The 16,867-nt window shown below is 37.2% G+C and overlaps 2 protein-coding genes across 13 annotated transcripts in view; one reads left to right on the top strand and one right to left on the bottom strand.

The window, feature by feature from the left end:
• LOC109823646 (pentatricopeptide repeat-containing protein At3g22470, mitochondrial-like) lies at positions 1,216-15,852 on the top strand. Of its 12 annotated transcripts, none has more exons than XM_020389945.1 (5): positions 1,216-1,765; positions 2,142-2,700; positions 13,300-13,460; positions 15,173-15,249; positions 15,763-15,852. In XM_020389945.1, exons 1-2 carry the CDS (start codon positions 1,262-1,264, stop codon positions 2,523-2,525), a joined length of 888 nt encoding a protein of 295 aa, XP_020245534.1. In that variant the 5' UTR covers positions 1,216-1,261; the 3' UTR covers positions 2,526-2,700; positions 13,300-13,460; positions 15,173-15,249; positions 15,763-15,852. The 12 variants fall into 12 exon arrangements, with proteins under 12 accessions (XP_020245534.1, XP_020245537.1, XP_020245536.1 ...); XM_020389948.1 differs by lacking the exon at positions 13,300-13,460 and adding an exon at positions 2,959-3,118; XM_020389947.1 differs by lacking the exon at positions 13,300-13,460.
• The window catches only part of LOC109823261 (ABC transporter G family member 25-like), a gene marked incomplete at its 5' end in the record, with an annotated part of 3,570 nt that continues 1,629 nt past the window's right edge, over positions 14,927-16,867 (bottom strand). Inside the window, 2 exons of the mRNA XM_020389545.1 lie at positions 14,927-16,055; positions 16,596-16,754. Of these exons, the coding sequence (XP_020245134.1) occupies positions 15,223-16,055; positions 16,596-16,754 (992 nt within the window). The remainder of the gene's footprint in view (positions 16,056-16,595; positions 16,755-16,867) is intronic.

Here is a 16,867-nt window from a genome sequence, read left to right as displayed (position 1 = left end):
CACTTCTAACTAGCGTGATCTCTTTTTGGAGTTGCCAAACATATCCTAGGTTTTTAATTTCTATCTTCCTTTTGAGAACTTGCAACTTTGGCTCATATCAAGTTGTCAGCAAACAAACATGTGTATCGCTCAATTTGGTCTTTCTATGTCATATACAACATTTTGGGTAGACACCGCTAGGACTGTTAATCGGTTTGAATGGTACGGTTAATAGGTGACACCGAACACCAAACCGATCTATTTTTTCGATTCGGTTCGTTTTGGTTTTTCACTTATTTTTTCATAAACCAATTGTGTTCGGTTTAGTTCGGTTTGGTTTTTCTCTGGTTTATATCGGTTTTTTCGGTTATTTTATAAAGAAAACAAGTCTAGAAAAGTAGAAAGTAGAACTGTCTCATATTACATAACTGTTTCCGAAAAGAAAAGAAAAGAAATGAAATGAAAAAGGGCAGACCACAATGCCACATAACAGTTTTCGAAAAGAAAAAAAAAGCGATGAAAAACTCGAATAGCAGAAACATGTAGATGATAGATCAACACTTCAAGTTCAGCAGCAAGCTCCTCCATGACCAACATTTGGGGAAAGGGAAAGCTACAGTACCACGTGACAGAAGGGATTTCTTCGCCGGTGACGAGAGAACCTAAGATTTGGGGCCGATGGACGGGAGAACCCTAGATTTGCCGGGTCAGTAAAATGTAAATCCCATTCAGACCAAAATGGGAACAATATATATAATCGGTTTTTCGGTTCGGTTTCGGTTTCCAGACATCCGAAACCAAAACCACACCAAACTTTCGGTTTTTGGTTATTTTTTTGCGGTTTGGTGCGGTTTTTTTCTTTCCTCGGTTTTTTCGGTTATGGTTCGGCTTTGGTGTGGTTATTTTTTCGGTTATCAGTTTTCAAGTTACAGTCCTAGACACCGCCCCCCAGTTTCTTTTTCTTTGTTTAGCTAATGGATCTTGTACCCTTTTATAATCAATTAACTTCTGTTTTTCATGGAAAAGAATTGTCCAACAAATCAAACAAGAATGAAATATGAAATGTAACTAACTTTTCTGACTGCAATTATAGCAAACCAAAATTGGGAAACTCGAATTAACGTCCAACAGCTGCCGAATTCGTTTTCTGGTATCGAACTGCTGCGGGCCTTGTGAAACGACAAAGCTCGACAGTCGAGGCCCAAGCCTAAAAGCCCAAGCCCCACCCATTACACCTCCTCCATCTTCGTCCTCAGAAAATTCCAAATCTCCATTTCCCACCATGAAACCCTCGAACCTCCGCCACCGCGCATCCCTCCCTCTCCCATGGCTCCCTCCTCCCGAAACCCGAACCCGAACCCTAACTCCAACAAAACCCTCTCCCTCCAAAATCCTCCACACAATCAAAGACCCCAGTTCAACCCTAAAGCAAATCCTCACCGCCTTCTCCTCCGCCTCCCGCCACCCAAATTTCCACCACAACTACGAGACCTACCAAACCCTAATCCCTCTTCTCGCTCGCCGCCGCCAGTTCACTGTCGCTGGCGCTGTTCTCAACGTAATGCGCCGCCGCGATGGCCTCGCTCCCGGGCCCACCGTCCTCATTCCCCTTGTCAAATCTTACTGCGACGATGGGCGGTATGTCGATGCTGTTGACGTCTTTCTTAAGTTTTCTAGTTCGAATAGGGTCTTTTCGTTTCTGTTGAAAACCCTAGTGGACGATGGGGAGCTTGATGTTGCCGAGGTGCTTTTTCGTAAAGCTGCTGATTTAGGTTTTCAGATTCAGGTTGGAGGACTTTGCCCATTGAAAATTTTGCACTTTGATTGAAGTAACTTTGATACGCAAAAATTTCACCTGTTTTTGACATTTTGATAACCTAAATTTGTCAAATTTATGGTAATTCTACAATTTGATACCCCAAAGCCCTAATTTGGTGTCAAAAACTTGAAATTTAGTAAGAAAATTGTTTTTCAATCACTTAGGTGATATTGTTGAACAAAATTAATTGCTACTTTTATGCACTTGAGGGTGTGAAATCGTCAAAATAGGACTTCATTATAACAAACTGTAAAAAGAGGATAACACTTTGGGAGCAATCAAGTGTAAATAGCCATTTGATTAATGCATTTGTGTAAAGTTGGTATTTTTATATTGAATGCAGGTTAGGTACTATAATGCATTTATTAAAGGGCTTTGTGACCATTTGATGATTGATGATGGGATTAGAGTTTTTAAAGGAATGTTGAGTTCTGCAGTTTCACCAGATGTGATAACGTTTAGTACATTGATCAGTCATTTAGGAAAGGAAGGGAGGGTTTTGGGGTCAAATGCGATGTTTGGGAAAATGTTGATGATGGGGGTTTTGCCTGATTCGGCTTGCTATAAGATTTTGTTTCGAATGTATTGGAGGAATCAGATGGTGAGTGAGGGAGTTGGAATTCTAAGGGGGTTGGTAATGGATGGGCTTTTGAATGAGGGAGAGGTTTTGGGATTTGATGGTGTAGTTGGAGAGGAGATGTTGGGGGCAGTTTTAAAGAGAGGTTAAATGGGTTTCATCGTTGGACAAATCAAGATGGAATGGGATTTAGGATTTGTGTAAGAGGTTCACTTTGAAACAGTGCCACTAAGAATGCTGACGGAAGTTACGACAATGAATTTGAAGAGCGTGCTTTGATGGGGAAGCAGGTTGCCTGTGTTATATCTGAAATTCATTCTGGGAGGTATGCACTATATCTTGAATCATTTTGATATTTCTCATGGTTGCAAATATGAAATTGTAATCATATCTTATATACCACCTTTAGTTACTTTTGATTTTTCCAACAGATGAAGGTTGTGAATCATTTGTTTGTTGTCCATATTATTGAAAATATATCATAATTTAGATTAATTATGCAATTTATATTTAACATGGATTTGTCTTATTAATGTTATTTCTTTCTTGAAATTGTTGTCATCTTGTTTAATTAAATTTGCAGTTGAAATCACCAAGTTACCTGCTATCAGTGTACTAAAGGGTTGATTTCACCAAACCGGTAGATCTTTTGGGGGTTTGCATAAAACTACCATGAACTTTTCTTTATACGCGACAACTACCATGAACATTTTCCACTAAACTACTATGCCTGACGACAGAGGGTAAGTTATTGTGTATTTCCCACATGATATATTCTCGACAATTTTGCTCTTATGTACTCTGTATATCTTCTATATTACTCTTTCTCGCTTTCCTATTTTCACGGTTACTTTAGGCCTTTTTGTCCTAGTATTTAATGCTTTTAGCAACAATTTCCGATAGTTTATGGTAGTTTTCTTTGATAAAGAAAGTTTCTGGTAGTGTTATGCAATATCCCTCAAAGTTCATGGCAGTTTTGTGAAATTTACCTTTACTAATTTCCACTTAATCATTCTTATGAAGAGTTGATGCAGGCATGCCTCCAATTGGCTTCAATAATGACCAAACATATTGCAGATTGATCTGAAACTTTTTTCATATTACATTTCATGCTTTACTTTGAACCAAACCTATAATCAGTCCCATCTTCAACCTTTTTACTTTTGCTTCAATGCTTTATCCCTAATGGGAAAAGTAGAGGGGGAACTGAACAAACCCTAAGGCTATGTTTGGTTTGAGAGAAAGGGAGAGAAAAGAAAAGGAAAAAGAAAATAAAAGGAAAGGAAAAAAAAAGAAAAGAAATGATATTCTTTTTGTTGTTTGGTTAGAAAGAATATTGTAATGAAAGCTAGAAGAAAATTCATAAGAAAGTTATTTTCTCTTGTTTGGTTATTTTTCTGAGAAAAAGAGGAAGGAAATTATCACAACATAATTTTAGTTCATACTTTTTAGAATTAGATTTAGATTTTAAACAGTTTACAAAAAATAATTATATTAAATTGTGATTCTATTCTAACATATTTTTAAAAAGTATACAAGTTACCAAACATGTTTGCACAATCTTAACTCAAGAAAATTGAGTGGCCATCAATATCAAGTTTGTAAATATTAACAAGCACAAGCACAACAATAACTCCACTAATTAGAGACTAACATTTCTCACACATAATATTTACAAAAAGAAAGGTCAATGAAAGAACCAAAGCAAATCTAAAGTAAGTGTCATGATATTCCTAAATCCTAATATAAAGTAAATTCCATTTCTAGTCACAAAGTCTATTACAATCAATTTCATATAGAAAATCTTAACCAATTAAATCTATTACAATCAATTTCATATAGAAAATCTTAACCAAAGAGAGATAAATCTGCCAAAGTCCTTGATTTTTGACTTTAGTGAGCCCATTAAAACATCAATCTCACATCTTTCATCCCCTGAAATTAATTCAAAAAAATTCAAATAAGTACAATATAAACATCAAAAACCTATAAAATGAAGTCTCAACATTCTTTTAGAAGAAAAACGAAAGTACCACTCATCCTGTCATGATTCCTTTCTCAAGACCAGTCAATAGAATCTCGAAGCATGACAAGAATGCTTCAACTAATTTTTCGACCTGACTTGCAGAATCTTAAAACATGACAAAATAAATCTGAGCAGGGCAGTCTTTTAAGGGAGCGTATAAAAAGTTCTGCATTACACTCCAATTTTACCAAATCATACTACAGGGGCATGAAACACAAATGTTATGAGACATGCAGGGATGATAAATTTTGAGCGGAAAAAAATGAACATGCTTTCATACAAATGATAAACATCACAGGATCATATGTAATCACATCGAACAGCAAGAGTGCATGGAAAAAGAGCATATAGGTCAAACAGAAATATCAGTGTATACCTCAATTCAGCACAACCACAACACCAAAGTAAAATTCTTAATCAGTTACCAAACAACACGAGCAATCAGTAGCAGTAGAAAAAGTAACTGAATTTGGTTACTTTCCAATGGACACTGCGGTACCTCATAATTGATGCAATCAACAATAGAATCCAACGCTTTTTCTTAACCATAAGCATGCAATCAGCAAAAGTAACTGAAATTGGCAGTTATGTGGCTAATACAAAGGCTGTGCATTGTGCATGCAGGACTGGGTCAATGATGAAATACACAGAAGTTGGCAACTGGTAAGATCATATTTTAGTCGTCGAAGCACATGATATTGAACTATAACATTTATATTTTCTAACAATGTTACTACAAATTCTTAATCTCGCATTGAAATAAGAATTAAAAGTCTCACTCAGTAACTCGGAGAGAGAGACACTACTATAACCAGATTTACAAATCATAGCCAGTCTTCCTTTTAGTTTTTAGACATATCACCTACATATTAAGTTTGCATCTTTTTAACGCTTGCACACGGATGATTAAAGAAAATTTAAACAGAAACATAGAGTTGATTACCAAATTTTAAAAAGAAAGATTTACTTTGATTTCACTCTTACACTAACATTATAGCTTTATATATGTACACAGATTTTGTATAGGATTAAACAAACGTAGGTTATTCTTGAAAAGAGTGAACTTTTAGAATTAAATAAAGTTGGAATCTACATACACACAACTTTATATGAACATTGTGGTAGCGTGTCTAAACTCTCCAAGAACTTTAAGCTAACACAAAAAAAGTACTGGTATTTAGTTTGAACATTACAAAGGAATGGAATTTATACATTTGTAGTGATGTCCCAAATACCTTAACCCTGTAGTTTTGTTAAATTACCATATTCATCAAGACTCCGAAGAACTAGATTTATTACTTTGTACACAACAATTCCTTGATTTTTTGTTGAAGAATTATGGGTTATGAAGCCAAATTTACACAACCATTCATCCATCACTATATTCATTGATTCAAGGTTCAACTTCATACCACAATTTTCCATCATTCCAAACATTATAAATCAATTATAGCGAGTACTATCACACATCCGTAGCTAAATGCTCCACACATTTCCGACACATGGCACCCAAAATCAACATTGAACATCAAATTCAATACGAAAATGTAACCAGTATTTGAATTCGCCCGCAGAACATGATGCACAATCAAATTCATGAATCATAAATCAATAAACAAATAAATGGGTGTTTTGGTGGGCATAATTTTTTGGGCGTTGTCTTTGGATTGGGCTTGCGGTTCAACGGCCTGAGATTGTTAGTAATAGGTAATATACTGAAAGTTTCAGAACAGTTCAAACCAAAAAGAGAAAAATGTTGAATAAAGGATAAAATCTTTATATTTTTCTGCTATGATAATGCAGGATGTGAATCATAATTAGTCATAATCTACATATCATTGTTTTCGATTGCAATCTAATATGAGTAGAATTTTCCTAAAAATATGAGTAAAATTTACCTTTGACGATGAATTTGGATTCATGTTGACAACCACGAATCTGGAGAGGATCAGAGAGCACTAGGGTTTGATCGATGACCCATGAATCAAGCGCGAAGGAATTAGGGTTGCTCGAACTAGGGTTGGGAGGAGGGGAGGTGGAGGAAGGCGTAGGGGTTGGCGAAGGCGGAGACCGAGGCGACGGGGCCGAAGGAGGAGGCGACGAGGCGGAGGCAGATGGCGGCGGCGTAGGGGGGACTGAGTCGCCTAGGTCGGGATGAAGTTGGGAATTTTGAAGGAGGCACCGAAAGAAATTTTCTCTCCCTCTCCCTCATTTTCACTCTGATCAAGAAGGGAAAGGGGAATAGAAGGGGTATATACGTGGTTTTCTACGGTGATTTTAAGAATCATTTTCTTTCTCAGCTTCTTCCGAACCAAACTTGGAAAAACTACTTTCTACTGCATTTTTTTTCTTTTCCTCTATTTTCCTTCAAACCAAACAGGGCCTAATAGCATGTTTTTTTTCCATCAACATATTCCTATCATCACTGTTTTAAAAAACCTCCGCCTAGTCCGTTTAAACGTACGCCTAGACCTAGGCAGTACCTAGGCCGCCTAACTAGCGCCTAGCGCCTAGGCGGTATTTAGGCTACCCACCTAGATTTTACGACCGTTTAGGGGAGCATTGTCTGCTTACGTAGATTGCACCCTATAGGCCTTGATTGTGATTTTATGTGTCGTAGCCTACACGTCCTCCAAACTCCATTAACCTCCAAATATGAACATCTTCACTATCTCCTCCGACCTTCAGCAAAACCTCATCGACCACCACTTAAATGAAAAAAAAAGCCCAAAAACCGCTTAGGCGCCCGCCTAGGCGACTAAGCGCTGGGCGTCAAGTCCGACACCTAGAAGCGCCCAGCGTTTAATGTAACATTGCCTATCATGCCCTCATTGAATTGATGCGACCATGGCTGGATATGAACCTAGCATGAAGCTTTACATGTCTGGTAAATCCATGTATGATTTGGTTGATGATGGGAGCAACAACTATTCCGTTGCATTTGTGGACCGTTCTTCATAGTGAATCATCCATCTTAGTCCTTCCAAAGAAAAGGAATAAAGGAAAATTTTAGATAAACCTGTACGAAATTCTTTCGCAATTTTTAATTTTTTGGATCCTTTTAAGAGAATAGAAGCCTTTTGGTTGCATTAGAAATGGAGAAAGATCAGGGCGGTAAGGCTTACTAGTTACTATTAAAGTATTAAGCAATACGCATTAAGCTGAGTAGCACAGCTTTATTAGGAGAAGCCATATTAGGGTAGACTCAGTCATTGTCCTTCTCCTCCTTATTTGTAAAGTACTGAGCATGACCTTTTGAGCCAAAAGATTAATAATCTTTTTTGGCCTCTATTAAAATTTGTGAGTTTTTTGGAGGACTGTGGTGGAAAGAATAAATAAATAAAAAATTTAATGATGATAAGTTAAGATACGTGTTAGGTACAAGATAACCATGTTCTAGTAAACCCACCCAACCCAACCCCCCCCCCCCCCCACCCCAAAAAAAAAAAAAAAAAATTCAAAAGTCATTCATGTTCGAAGCAAGTGCAATCTGTCAAGACTCATACCAAAGGGAAAAAAATTGTCCGAGTTCAGTGAAAAACGCCTGTTGTTGCTGTAGCTCCCAACCAAGGGAGTGAAAGATTGGAAAGATGCATAGGTGGAAGTTTGGAACTTTGTAGTGAGTTGTCGGAGCCCACTGACACTGTCCCCTCCCTCTCCTCATCCTCATATTGATTGTGCTTTCTTCAGTACCTACATCATCTATTAGAGGCTCTCTTTTGGATAACTGCCTACCTGACATTGCTTTGGTAAGTTTCCAATGCTAGATCGGTAGATCCCAATGTCGTCTTAATTTGGTGCCTAAGACAAGCTGTTTTGTATATTTTTACTACTTATTAATAAGTATACGGATGAAAGGGCATCGGGGGGGCGGGGGGCCGTATTGAAATTCTGGACTGGTAAGTCCAGTTGCTTCACAAAATTATACAGAAATGCAGTAATTGACTCTACTTTAACCACCAGTTCTAACTCTTATGAATCGTAAAGTCTGTTTTAGAGATTACTTGTTTCTCTGTGACTCTGTCTTCACTCTTCAGTAGCTTGGTCAGACACTTTTCTACACCTGCCAGGAAAAACCGCACCACATTGTGTTAAAAAAAGGTCTGCCACCACCTTTGGAGGAAGAAGGAGATGCCAACACTTTTCTTTTCAGTAACTATTCTGCAGCGCTCTGAATTTCTATGTACTGTATTTTATGGAGAGAAAGCGATAACTTAAGGTCCTAGTCCAACTAGAATTAGTCATCTCATCTTATCTTTTAGATATAATTGGAGATAATTTAGTCCACTCTTCACATTCACATGCATATGTTTTTTAACCTTTTCTTTTTCATGGTTCCTCTTAATCTGATTCTTAGACATCACCATTTAGGCTTTATCCAAATGTCAGTGGATATGTCTAAAAAATTGTGTTAAACCTTTGTAAGCTGTTTAGGAACAAGCTAATGATACTTTAAAAACAAAAATCTCAAAATACTTCAGGTATTATATTCAACTTTAATTTATAAAACACGAAACAAATGGGTATGTCTTCCAGTGGAAATCTCCTACCCTATTATTGCTCGTGGCTGCTGAGCAAGACTGGAAGAGAGGAGAAACACATACGTAAAATTTTATAATTGAGGTTTAATAGCAGTAGGTAGATGAACCACTGAACCCCATCCCCTCCACTTTCCTTTGGTGAATTTCCTCATCTATATGAGGCAGTCATGTTGCACCTGCTAACTATGATGTTAGGGTATATTCGAACACTAGAAACCAAAAACATCTTAATTTTTTGTGTTTAGTCCAGTCATTTTAGATAAATTTGCAATATATCCTTATTATTCATGATGAAGGGGATATGGATTTAAGTAACATCCAGGGAGTTGCTTAACAAGTGTAGTTGATTTATATAATTGTGATTTGTGGGAAGGTGCCTGACTGACTCTGAGATAAACTTAATCTTCACCTTCACATGCTTGTTCTCTGAAACTTATTTTAATGCTTCCTCTTAACCTAATATATAAGCCGTAAACTTATACAAGCCTTTTAGATACTATCTATACTGCTAGTTGGCCACAAAACCCAATATATACTTTCTATGAAACTACAGTACTGGTGCTTTTGAACAGAGAGGATCATGATTTCCAGAATATAGGAATAACAAAGGAAGATCCTCATAATTAGTGAGTTTTGTGATAATCCAGATATCTTCAATGAAATATGAGGAGCCAAAAAATGAACATGAATGTTAAAAAATAATGAATTTTAGGCCAAAATATCTGATGTTAAGGAAATTCATAACTAGGGTGTAACAGGTTAATTTTGAAAGATAATATTTGGTGTGAATATGCGAACCACTGATCGAGTCCAGGGTTTGTGGAAGGTTAATCTTCTTCCCATCACGATCTTAATCATGTTATGGATAGCAGTATGAGAGGGGCATCAACTAGAGAAAATTTAGATGCTAAATCCCTGAGAATCAAAGAGGATTCTTTCTTAGTAAACTGTAAAAGAAATCCCCACATTGATCTCGGTGTTCCGTAAGAGCTTTTCACTGAGCTACTCATATATTGATGGCCAGATCACACGTGTAATGTCTAGTTTGTCCTATGATAAACAAAGACAGGTCAAGCCGTATTGTCTCACAGGTGCCTAAAGCTGGCTTTGGAGACCTGCATTTTTATCTCTATGCCTAGTCAATACCTCAAATCGAATTATAAATTATTAGTTGTGAATTTCTTGAAGCCTAGAAATTGTAATGACTCGGTTCTTGGTCTTTGGTAAGGTTTCACTAGACCTGGTTTTGGTCTTTGGTAAGATTTCATATGAGACGAAATCTCAGAAGGTGATAATTTGGGAGGTTTCCGTGGGGAAATTTATCAAAATTTTTGATAATTGAGTAAATGGTCATATATTTTATTAGCAAACTTGGTTTAAAGCTGATTACAATATTTAGAGGTGCCATCTAAATTAATTTTGATCATAATTCCATACGTACGTATTAGCTGAATTAGAACAGTCATTAAGTAAATTTATCTAATTATATTAATTTACTTAACCTCACCCATGCCATACTCTATACCTGCATAAACTCACCTACCTCCTCGAACAGACACCTTGATCACATTGCTTTTTCGATTTTTTTCCTTTTCTTTTTTAGACTTCCTGTAATCCAACGTCCATTTCTGCATGCAATGTTCATAATGTGCAAAACTTTACCCCCGCCAAAAATAACTATTTTTTCATTATCTTAAATATCTTAAAGTCCCTGCCTATGAAGCACGGATACTCCCCCGGAGGCCACGAATCCGTGTCCGACACGAATCAGACACGATTCGTGCTCGATACGTGCACGACACGTGTCGGACACGGTCAATCCGTGTCCGACACGAGTCAATGGTCAAACGAGGGGGGACACGGTCAATCCAAGGGGGGACACAGTTGGGATTCGTGAACAAAAGGAAAAAAAATCCTGACGTCGAACAAAAAAATCCCACACAGTGAAAGACAACCCGAAACCCAAACCCAAACCCAAAACATTACCCTAAATCGCTCACCCGAGTCCTACGCCGCCGCAGCTTCGTCCATCTCGTCTTCGTTCTCGCTAGGTCAGATCTCGTCGCTCGTCTTCTCTCTCTTGCTCCGGGGGCTCCACTCGTCACTGCTAGGTGACCTCGTCCTCGTCGATCTCGTCTTCTCTCTCTTGATCTCTTCGTCTTTCTCTCTCTCGATCTCTTCGTCTCTCTCTCGAAGTGGTGCTCCTCGTCCGGCATCTATCTCCTTCTTTCTCTTTTTACTCTCTTTGTTGAAGGGAAGAGTGAGAAAGCGAAAGCAATGGGGGGAGGGGCAGATTATATGAGAGTTAGGGTTTGTGATTTGATGATGATGATTGAGGACCATGGGATTGGTTTCTTGGTTCCGGGTTAGGGTCTATATTTGAGATCCTTATCCAATCCCGTTTCATTTTTCACTTTTTTTTTCTTTTCTTGTTGCTGCTTCCGTTTCTTTTTTTCCTTTTTTCTTTTTTTGAATGTTAAGTCATTTACTTATTTAACTATAACTGTTAAGCCATTTACTATTAACTGTTAATAGTTTCTTATTTAACTATAAAGCAATGTTTTTTAATGTTTAATTGTTAATGATTTGAGATAGTAAGCCACTAAACTTATTTTTAATTAATAATAGGTAATTATTAAAGTTTGGTTTGTGGACTATTTTGATTAATAATAGGAGAGATTTAATGAGAGATTTGTCTTTAACTGTTGAAATGTTAACTATTTTACAAAGAGAGATTTAAGGAGAGATTTGTCTTAACTGTTAACTGTTGGTTCTTTTTTATTATTATCACTGTTAAGTGTTATTTGTTTTTTTAGAACTAATTGCTTGTTTCTTATTAATACATATCGGTCATAATTGTTGAAAATGTGCTACTATTTGATTTCGTGTGTGACACTGCGAGAGTACGAGTATTGATTCTTGCTATTTGAGCTAGGTGTAGTGGCGTAGTGCAACTAGTTGACTTGAAACTTGAAACTTGATTCGCCATTTGTAACCTATATAGAATAAAATAAAATTTAGCAATATAGTTGTTAGTGATGCAATATACTAGTATGAAAGTTTGAATAATTTGCAAGCTTGAATGAAAATTAACGTACAAGTTTAATACTTTAATTCACTAAATTTTTCTATAATAATAGTAATTTTAAAATAATTCTTTGCCGTATCCCCGTATCCTATTTTTTTGGATTTTGCCGTATCCCGTATCCGTGTCCGCGTCGTATCCGAGTCCCGTATCCGTATCCGTGCAACATAGGTCCCTGCCACTACACCAAAATTTCAAAGTTATGGTGAGAGTTGAGGTTTACTGTTTTATATTCTAACATGCCCCACAGGTTGAGAGTCTTTCATGGGTTTAAGTCTGGACTCATTGGAGCAGGATCTTTTTTTTTTCAAATTCGCTTTAGAGATTTGTAGTCAGTAAGATACGAAATGGCTCTGAGACCATCTCAAAGTGACCCAACCTCTGAACGTGAAGTTGAGCACCTTGGTTATGTCTAGTTTATGTAGGATATATTCCCTCCATCTCTTCTCACCTGGAATTCTTTATGAAGTGTAAGGCTTCTGGGACAGATGTAAGTAGCTTTTTAAATTTAATTAAGTTATATATGCAGTTTAATACAGTCAGTCATCCTGTCTACAACCTTTGTTATGTGATGCAGATTAACAAGACTTGACTATTCCATCTATAGGTGGACATGGCAGATGAGTATCATGACTTCATACCTGAGAGCTAAATTTGCTAGAATTTACTCTATCTTGAGTGTGGGACACAATCTATTATGTATCTAAATGCTTGATGGTCTCACTGTTTCCATTTTTTGGATAAGCATTCTGCTTGATGTTTTCTCATATAGTGCTCAGTTGGTTATTTAACATTTAACTCCTCACACAGCCTCATTTCCATATTCTCCTTTTCTTTTTTCTTGTTATGCGATGATTGAACACAATCTTGTAAAGTTTCCTCTTTGCTTTAATTTGTGTCATTGAGGTGAGATACAGCCTTTGTTGATGTCTTGACAAATAATTTTCCTTCTCCGCGTAAATTGGTGGAGCTCGTCAGCTTTGCTTTTCTCGTAGGTAGATGTTCTTGTGTTACTCTTAGAAACAATATCCATCTGCTTTTTCTCCATCGCCTATAAAATAAATGATTGCAAATTGTGGTTTTTTATATCAGTATGCACTGAATTCTGCTATCATCTGTCCTTGATAGGTTCTAATTACTTTTATAAATTCAGTAAGATTCCCTCTGCTTTAATCCTCAGTCTATACTATCCGCCCTGCTGCTTTATTTATAGGTCTACTTCAATCTCCTTTCCCCCATTCATAATTGCTAATAAGTGGACAAACTCTGAAGGTAGGATCCTAAAATGTGACGAGGGTCCACGCAGATGATCTGGCAGATGCCCCGTTGTTTCATCAATATGACATCCAAATGGTGCTGTTATGATGTCACATCAGTATAAAGAACGCCACATCAGCTTCCCAGGGGAATTTGCTCTATTTATGGGCGACCATGTATTTACCTCTTTTAATATATATACTCTGTATCCCTATTGCTGTATTTCCAAAACATGGATGCATTTATTGGTTACCTGCAAAAACCTCAATATTTTATCTTGGAATCATATTTGTCAAAATTTCTTCCTTTTCAAGCAATTCAAAATAGAATTCTAATTCATCCTCTGCTCTTTGGTTCCTGAATCCCTGCTTGATTCTCTATTTACTACTATATAACTTTTACCAAGTGAACCGTCCAGCAAATATTAGTGGCTCTGTGTCCTTGAGACCTCCCTTAGTGCTGCCTTTGATGCCCTGAGTTTTGCTTTAAAGCGCTTAACAGTGAATCTCGCACATTTTATATGCTCCATTATCAACTAGTTATGGTTTTTAAAAATCCCACTTCCTTATTTTATATGAAAATTTTGACAGTGTTTACTTTCCGGAATGCAGGTTGCACGATTTTTCGTGTTTAGTTAACTGCCCTTTGCAGCTTTTTTTATATAACATAATACATTCAATGTCAGTTTGTTTGTGTAGAATAGTTTACAAGAAATTGTCCTAATAAAAAGAACATACAGCTTTTAATCACTTAATTCCGTGTTGAACTCATCGTAACCAAGCAGCTGTCCATCTCAATATTGTTCTGGGGTATGCTAGGATATTGGTAATAATGAGTGAAGAAGATTTTGTTCTTCCCCCTTGCGTCTTTGACCTCAAACGTCACTTTGAAAAGAGAGAAGCATTACTCTAGCACTATGCCATTCTCAAAGTCAATATTGACCTTTACTGTATGGTTGGTCCACCATCTTTGTTCTTTCAAATTTTCCATCATTAGAATGTGACTGATAAAACTGAAACCAAAACATTATATGCCTGTCACTTTCTGGGGAACTGAAAGGAAAATTTGTCCAGTCTCCTCTCAACAGAAGAACAAAATCAGTATTTTGTCAAGAGAACGATAAAAGGGATATTGGAAGCTTAAGTCAGGCATGAGCGCTAGTATGTCAACTTTACCCAATATTTGACACAAGTCACACAACTCGGATTATAGTTTGCTCGTGTTGGGAACTGATACTAACCCATCCTAATAATTGTCCATTTTTATGTGCAATTGTGATTCATGTGAACTAGACTTCTCTTGTGCTGTATTTAGGTTTACTTTCATTATCTTAAGATGCATCTCTCGCGTAAGATATTGAGTAACTGCAGTGGCATCGTATTATATATTCGTACTACCATTGAATTACTGGCATGTTAAGTTTTCTGCAATTCATTCAAAGAGCGTGTTACATAAGACCATTACATATGTTTATGTCTATGGATACACATGTGCGCGCACATAATCTCTTGACACTGCCTATGACTCGACTAGTAGCGTTCCTCCCTTCTAAAGCAAAAGATATTGAGTAAGCAAAATCATCAAAGTATTTTTCCAATAACAAGCTTGTTTAATGTGAGTGAATGTGGTATTTAAGCTCGAAACTTTGCTGCTGAACGTCACAACATGTTGCTGGTCATTGTTATATCTAGCAACAGAAACGACCTACTTATGCTTCCTACAGTGTTCTCTTATATCGATTACATCCACGGTTGCTTTAATGTTAGAATCTCGGATTTGCCAATTTGCACAAAATTTACATTTCCTGCCGACAAAATTTGCATTTCCTGCCGACTGTTATGTTCAATATAGGCTTTTCGTTGCTTACTGCATTATTTCTGATGAACAGACTCCGGAGCTGGATGTTCCACTTCCAAACCAATCTCCCCTTTTATCAGCTTAAACTTTGAGGCGTCTCAAAGCAATGTAAGCCAAAATCCTGTATCCAGCAAACATAGTAATCAGTGCTATAATGCTCTCTCCAATACTAACCTGGCTCAAAATCCCCTCTTCCGCGGATTTTTGACCCAAATAACGATCCATCTCATTTCCTTTATATTGCACTCCAATGAGTAATCTATAGCAGTAAAAAGTAAGGGAAGTGTACTTTAACCAAGTCAAGCAACTCGGTACATGCTGAACATAGAAACCCGCTGTCAATAGAAAACTCAGCATTGTGATCGTTACCACCATGGATGCTTGCTTTGCATCCATAATCACTGCGCCCACCATCAAACCAAGGCCTTGGGTAACAAGTACATAACCCAAAAGCACGACAAGTGTAAGCAAAAACGCTGCAATTTCAGGCCTAAGTCCTGCCATCCAATATAAAATGAAGGCAAACACAGTAGGAAGAACTAGCTCCATTGGGAGATCACCAGCCATTCTCGCCATAAAATACGAAGATAGTGTGTACATTCCTGAGGCTCTTTCTTTCAGGAAGATTGCTCGTTCTTGTGGAAAAGTGAAGACGGCATTAAAAGATGTGAAGACTCCCCAAAAGATGGCAATGAAGAAGAGCAGGCCGAGTCGATCTTGTACATTGTGGATGCTTGAATGCCACCAAATTGAGCCAGCGAGAAGTGCAGTTACGATTACTTGGAATACACGGAGAGAGTTGAAGGTTTCGTGGCGGCGTTCTTTGAGACTTCGGTGGAAGAGGATGGTGAATTGACTGAACCAGTTTATTCTGCTGTGGTTCTTTTGATCTTGGTTGCCTGATCTTTGGCTTCCTGATTAAATTAACAAGGATTGGAGTCAGGTTTCTGATGTTTGCATGAAATAGTTATTTTTAGTTTGGAGATTGTTGACTATTTTCCTATGATGTTTAAAACCACTTAATCTATGGAGAAATACTGGAAGATTTTGGTTGCATTTTCAGGTTAGCTGATAGATGCTTCTTCCTGTTCTTTTCTCTGTTATCTGAGAAATATCATGTAAATTATAATGTCATTTTTCGAATCACTGTTTTGGTGAGAAATTATATTTCAATAAATTTCAGATACCAAGAAATTGAACTGTATGGGTACATGCCATAGCACTTGGAAGAGGAGAAAGCCCGAAATATAACTGAATGGAAGAATATGGTTCCTGTAATCAATACAATACAGAATCTGGTTCATGTAATCAATTTCAAAATTTTGGGGTAACGCTTTGTTGTTGTAGTTGCGGATAAAGGTGTTTTGATTATTGCATGCTGTTATTGGCAATGATTTCATGAAAATGTTGGATTCCTGAGTAGACTTTTTGCCATGAAGTCGGCAGATGGTTACCTAGTGTTACAGCATCTCCTGGAGCAGCAGCAGCATTACTGAGAGCAGCAGTAACAGTGGCCTTTACTTTTGGAGCCAGGGCTCTGTTGTATGATGAAACTAGAGATTGCTTCAAACTTGACTTCTCAGCGTCACCACTGTGCTCCATTTGAACATACCCTGGATCAATATCATTACATATCTTGTTAGATATTGATTATGAATATTTTTGCTTATAGATAACAGTAGTTATATACGAATTTATTTTGCCCTGGCATTTGTGTACCTGTATA

Source organism: Asparagus officinalis, chromosome 9 (assembly GCF_001876935.1).
Source record: "Asparagus officinalis chromosome 9, Aspof.V1, whole genome shotgun sequence".
NCBI classification, from domain to species: domain Eukaryota; kingdom Viridiplantae; phylum Streptophyta; class Magnoliopsida; order Asparagales; family Asparagaceae; genus Asparagus; species Asparagus officinalis.
This window is presented reverse-complemented; position numbering and strand designations above follow the sequence as displayed.

What these genes read in the sequence shown, in the direction of transcription:
- LOC109823646 (XM_020389947.1), top strand. Translation starts at nt 1,262, where the DNA reads ATGAAACCCTCGAACCTCCGCCACCGCGCATCCCTCCCTCTCCCATGG. An exon ending in ATTTAGGTTTTCAGATTCAG is followed by an intron (nt 1,766 to 2,141) that starts GTTGGAGGACTT and finishes TATTGAATGCAG; the next exon opens with GTTAGGTACTATAATGCATT.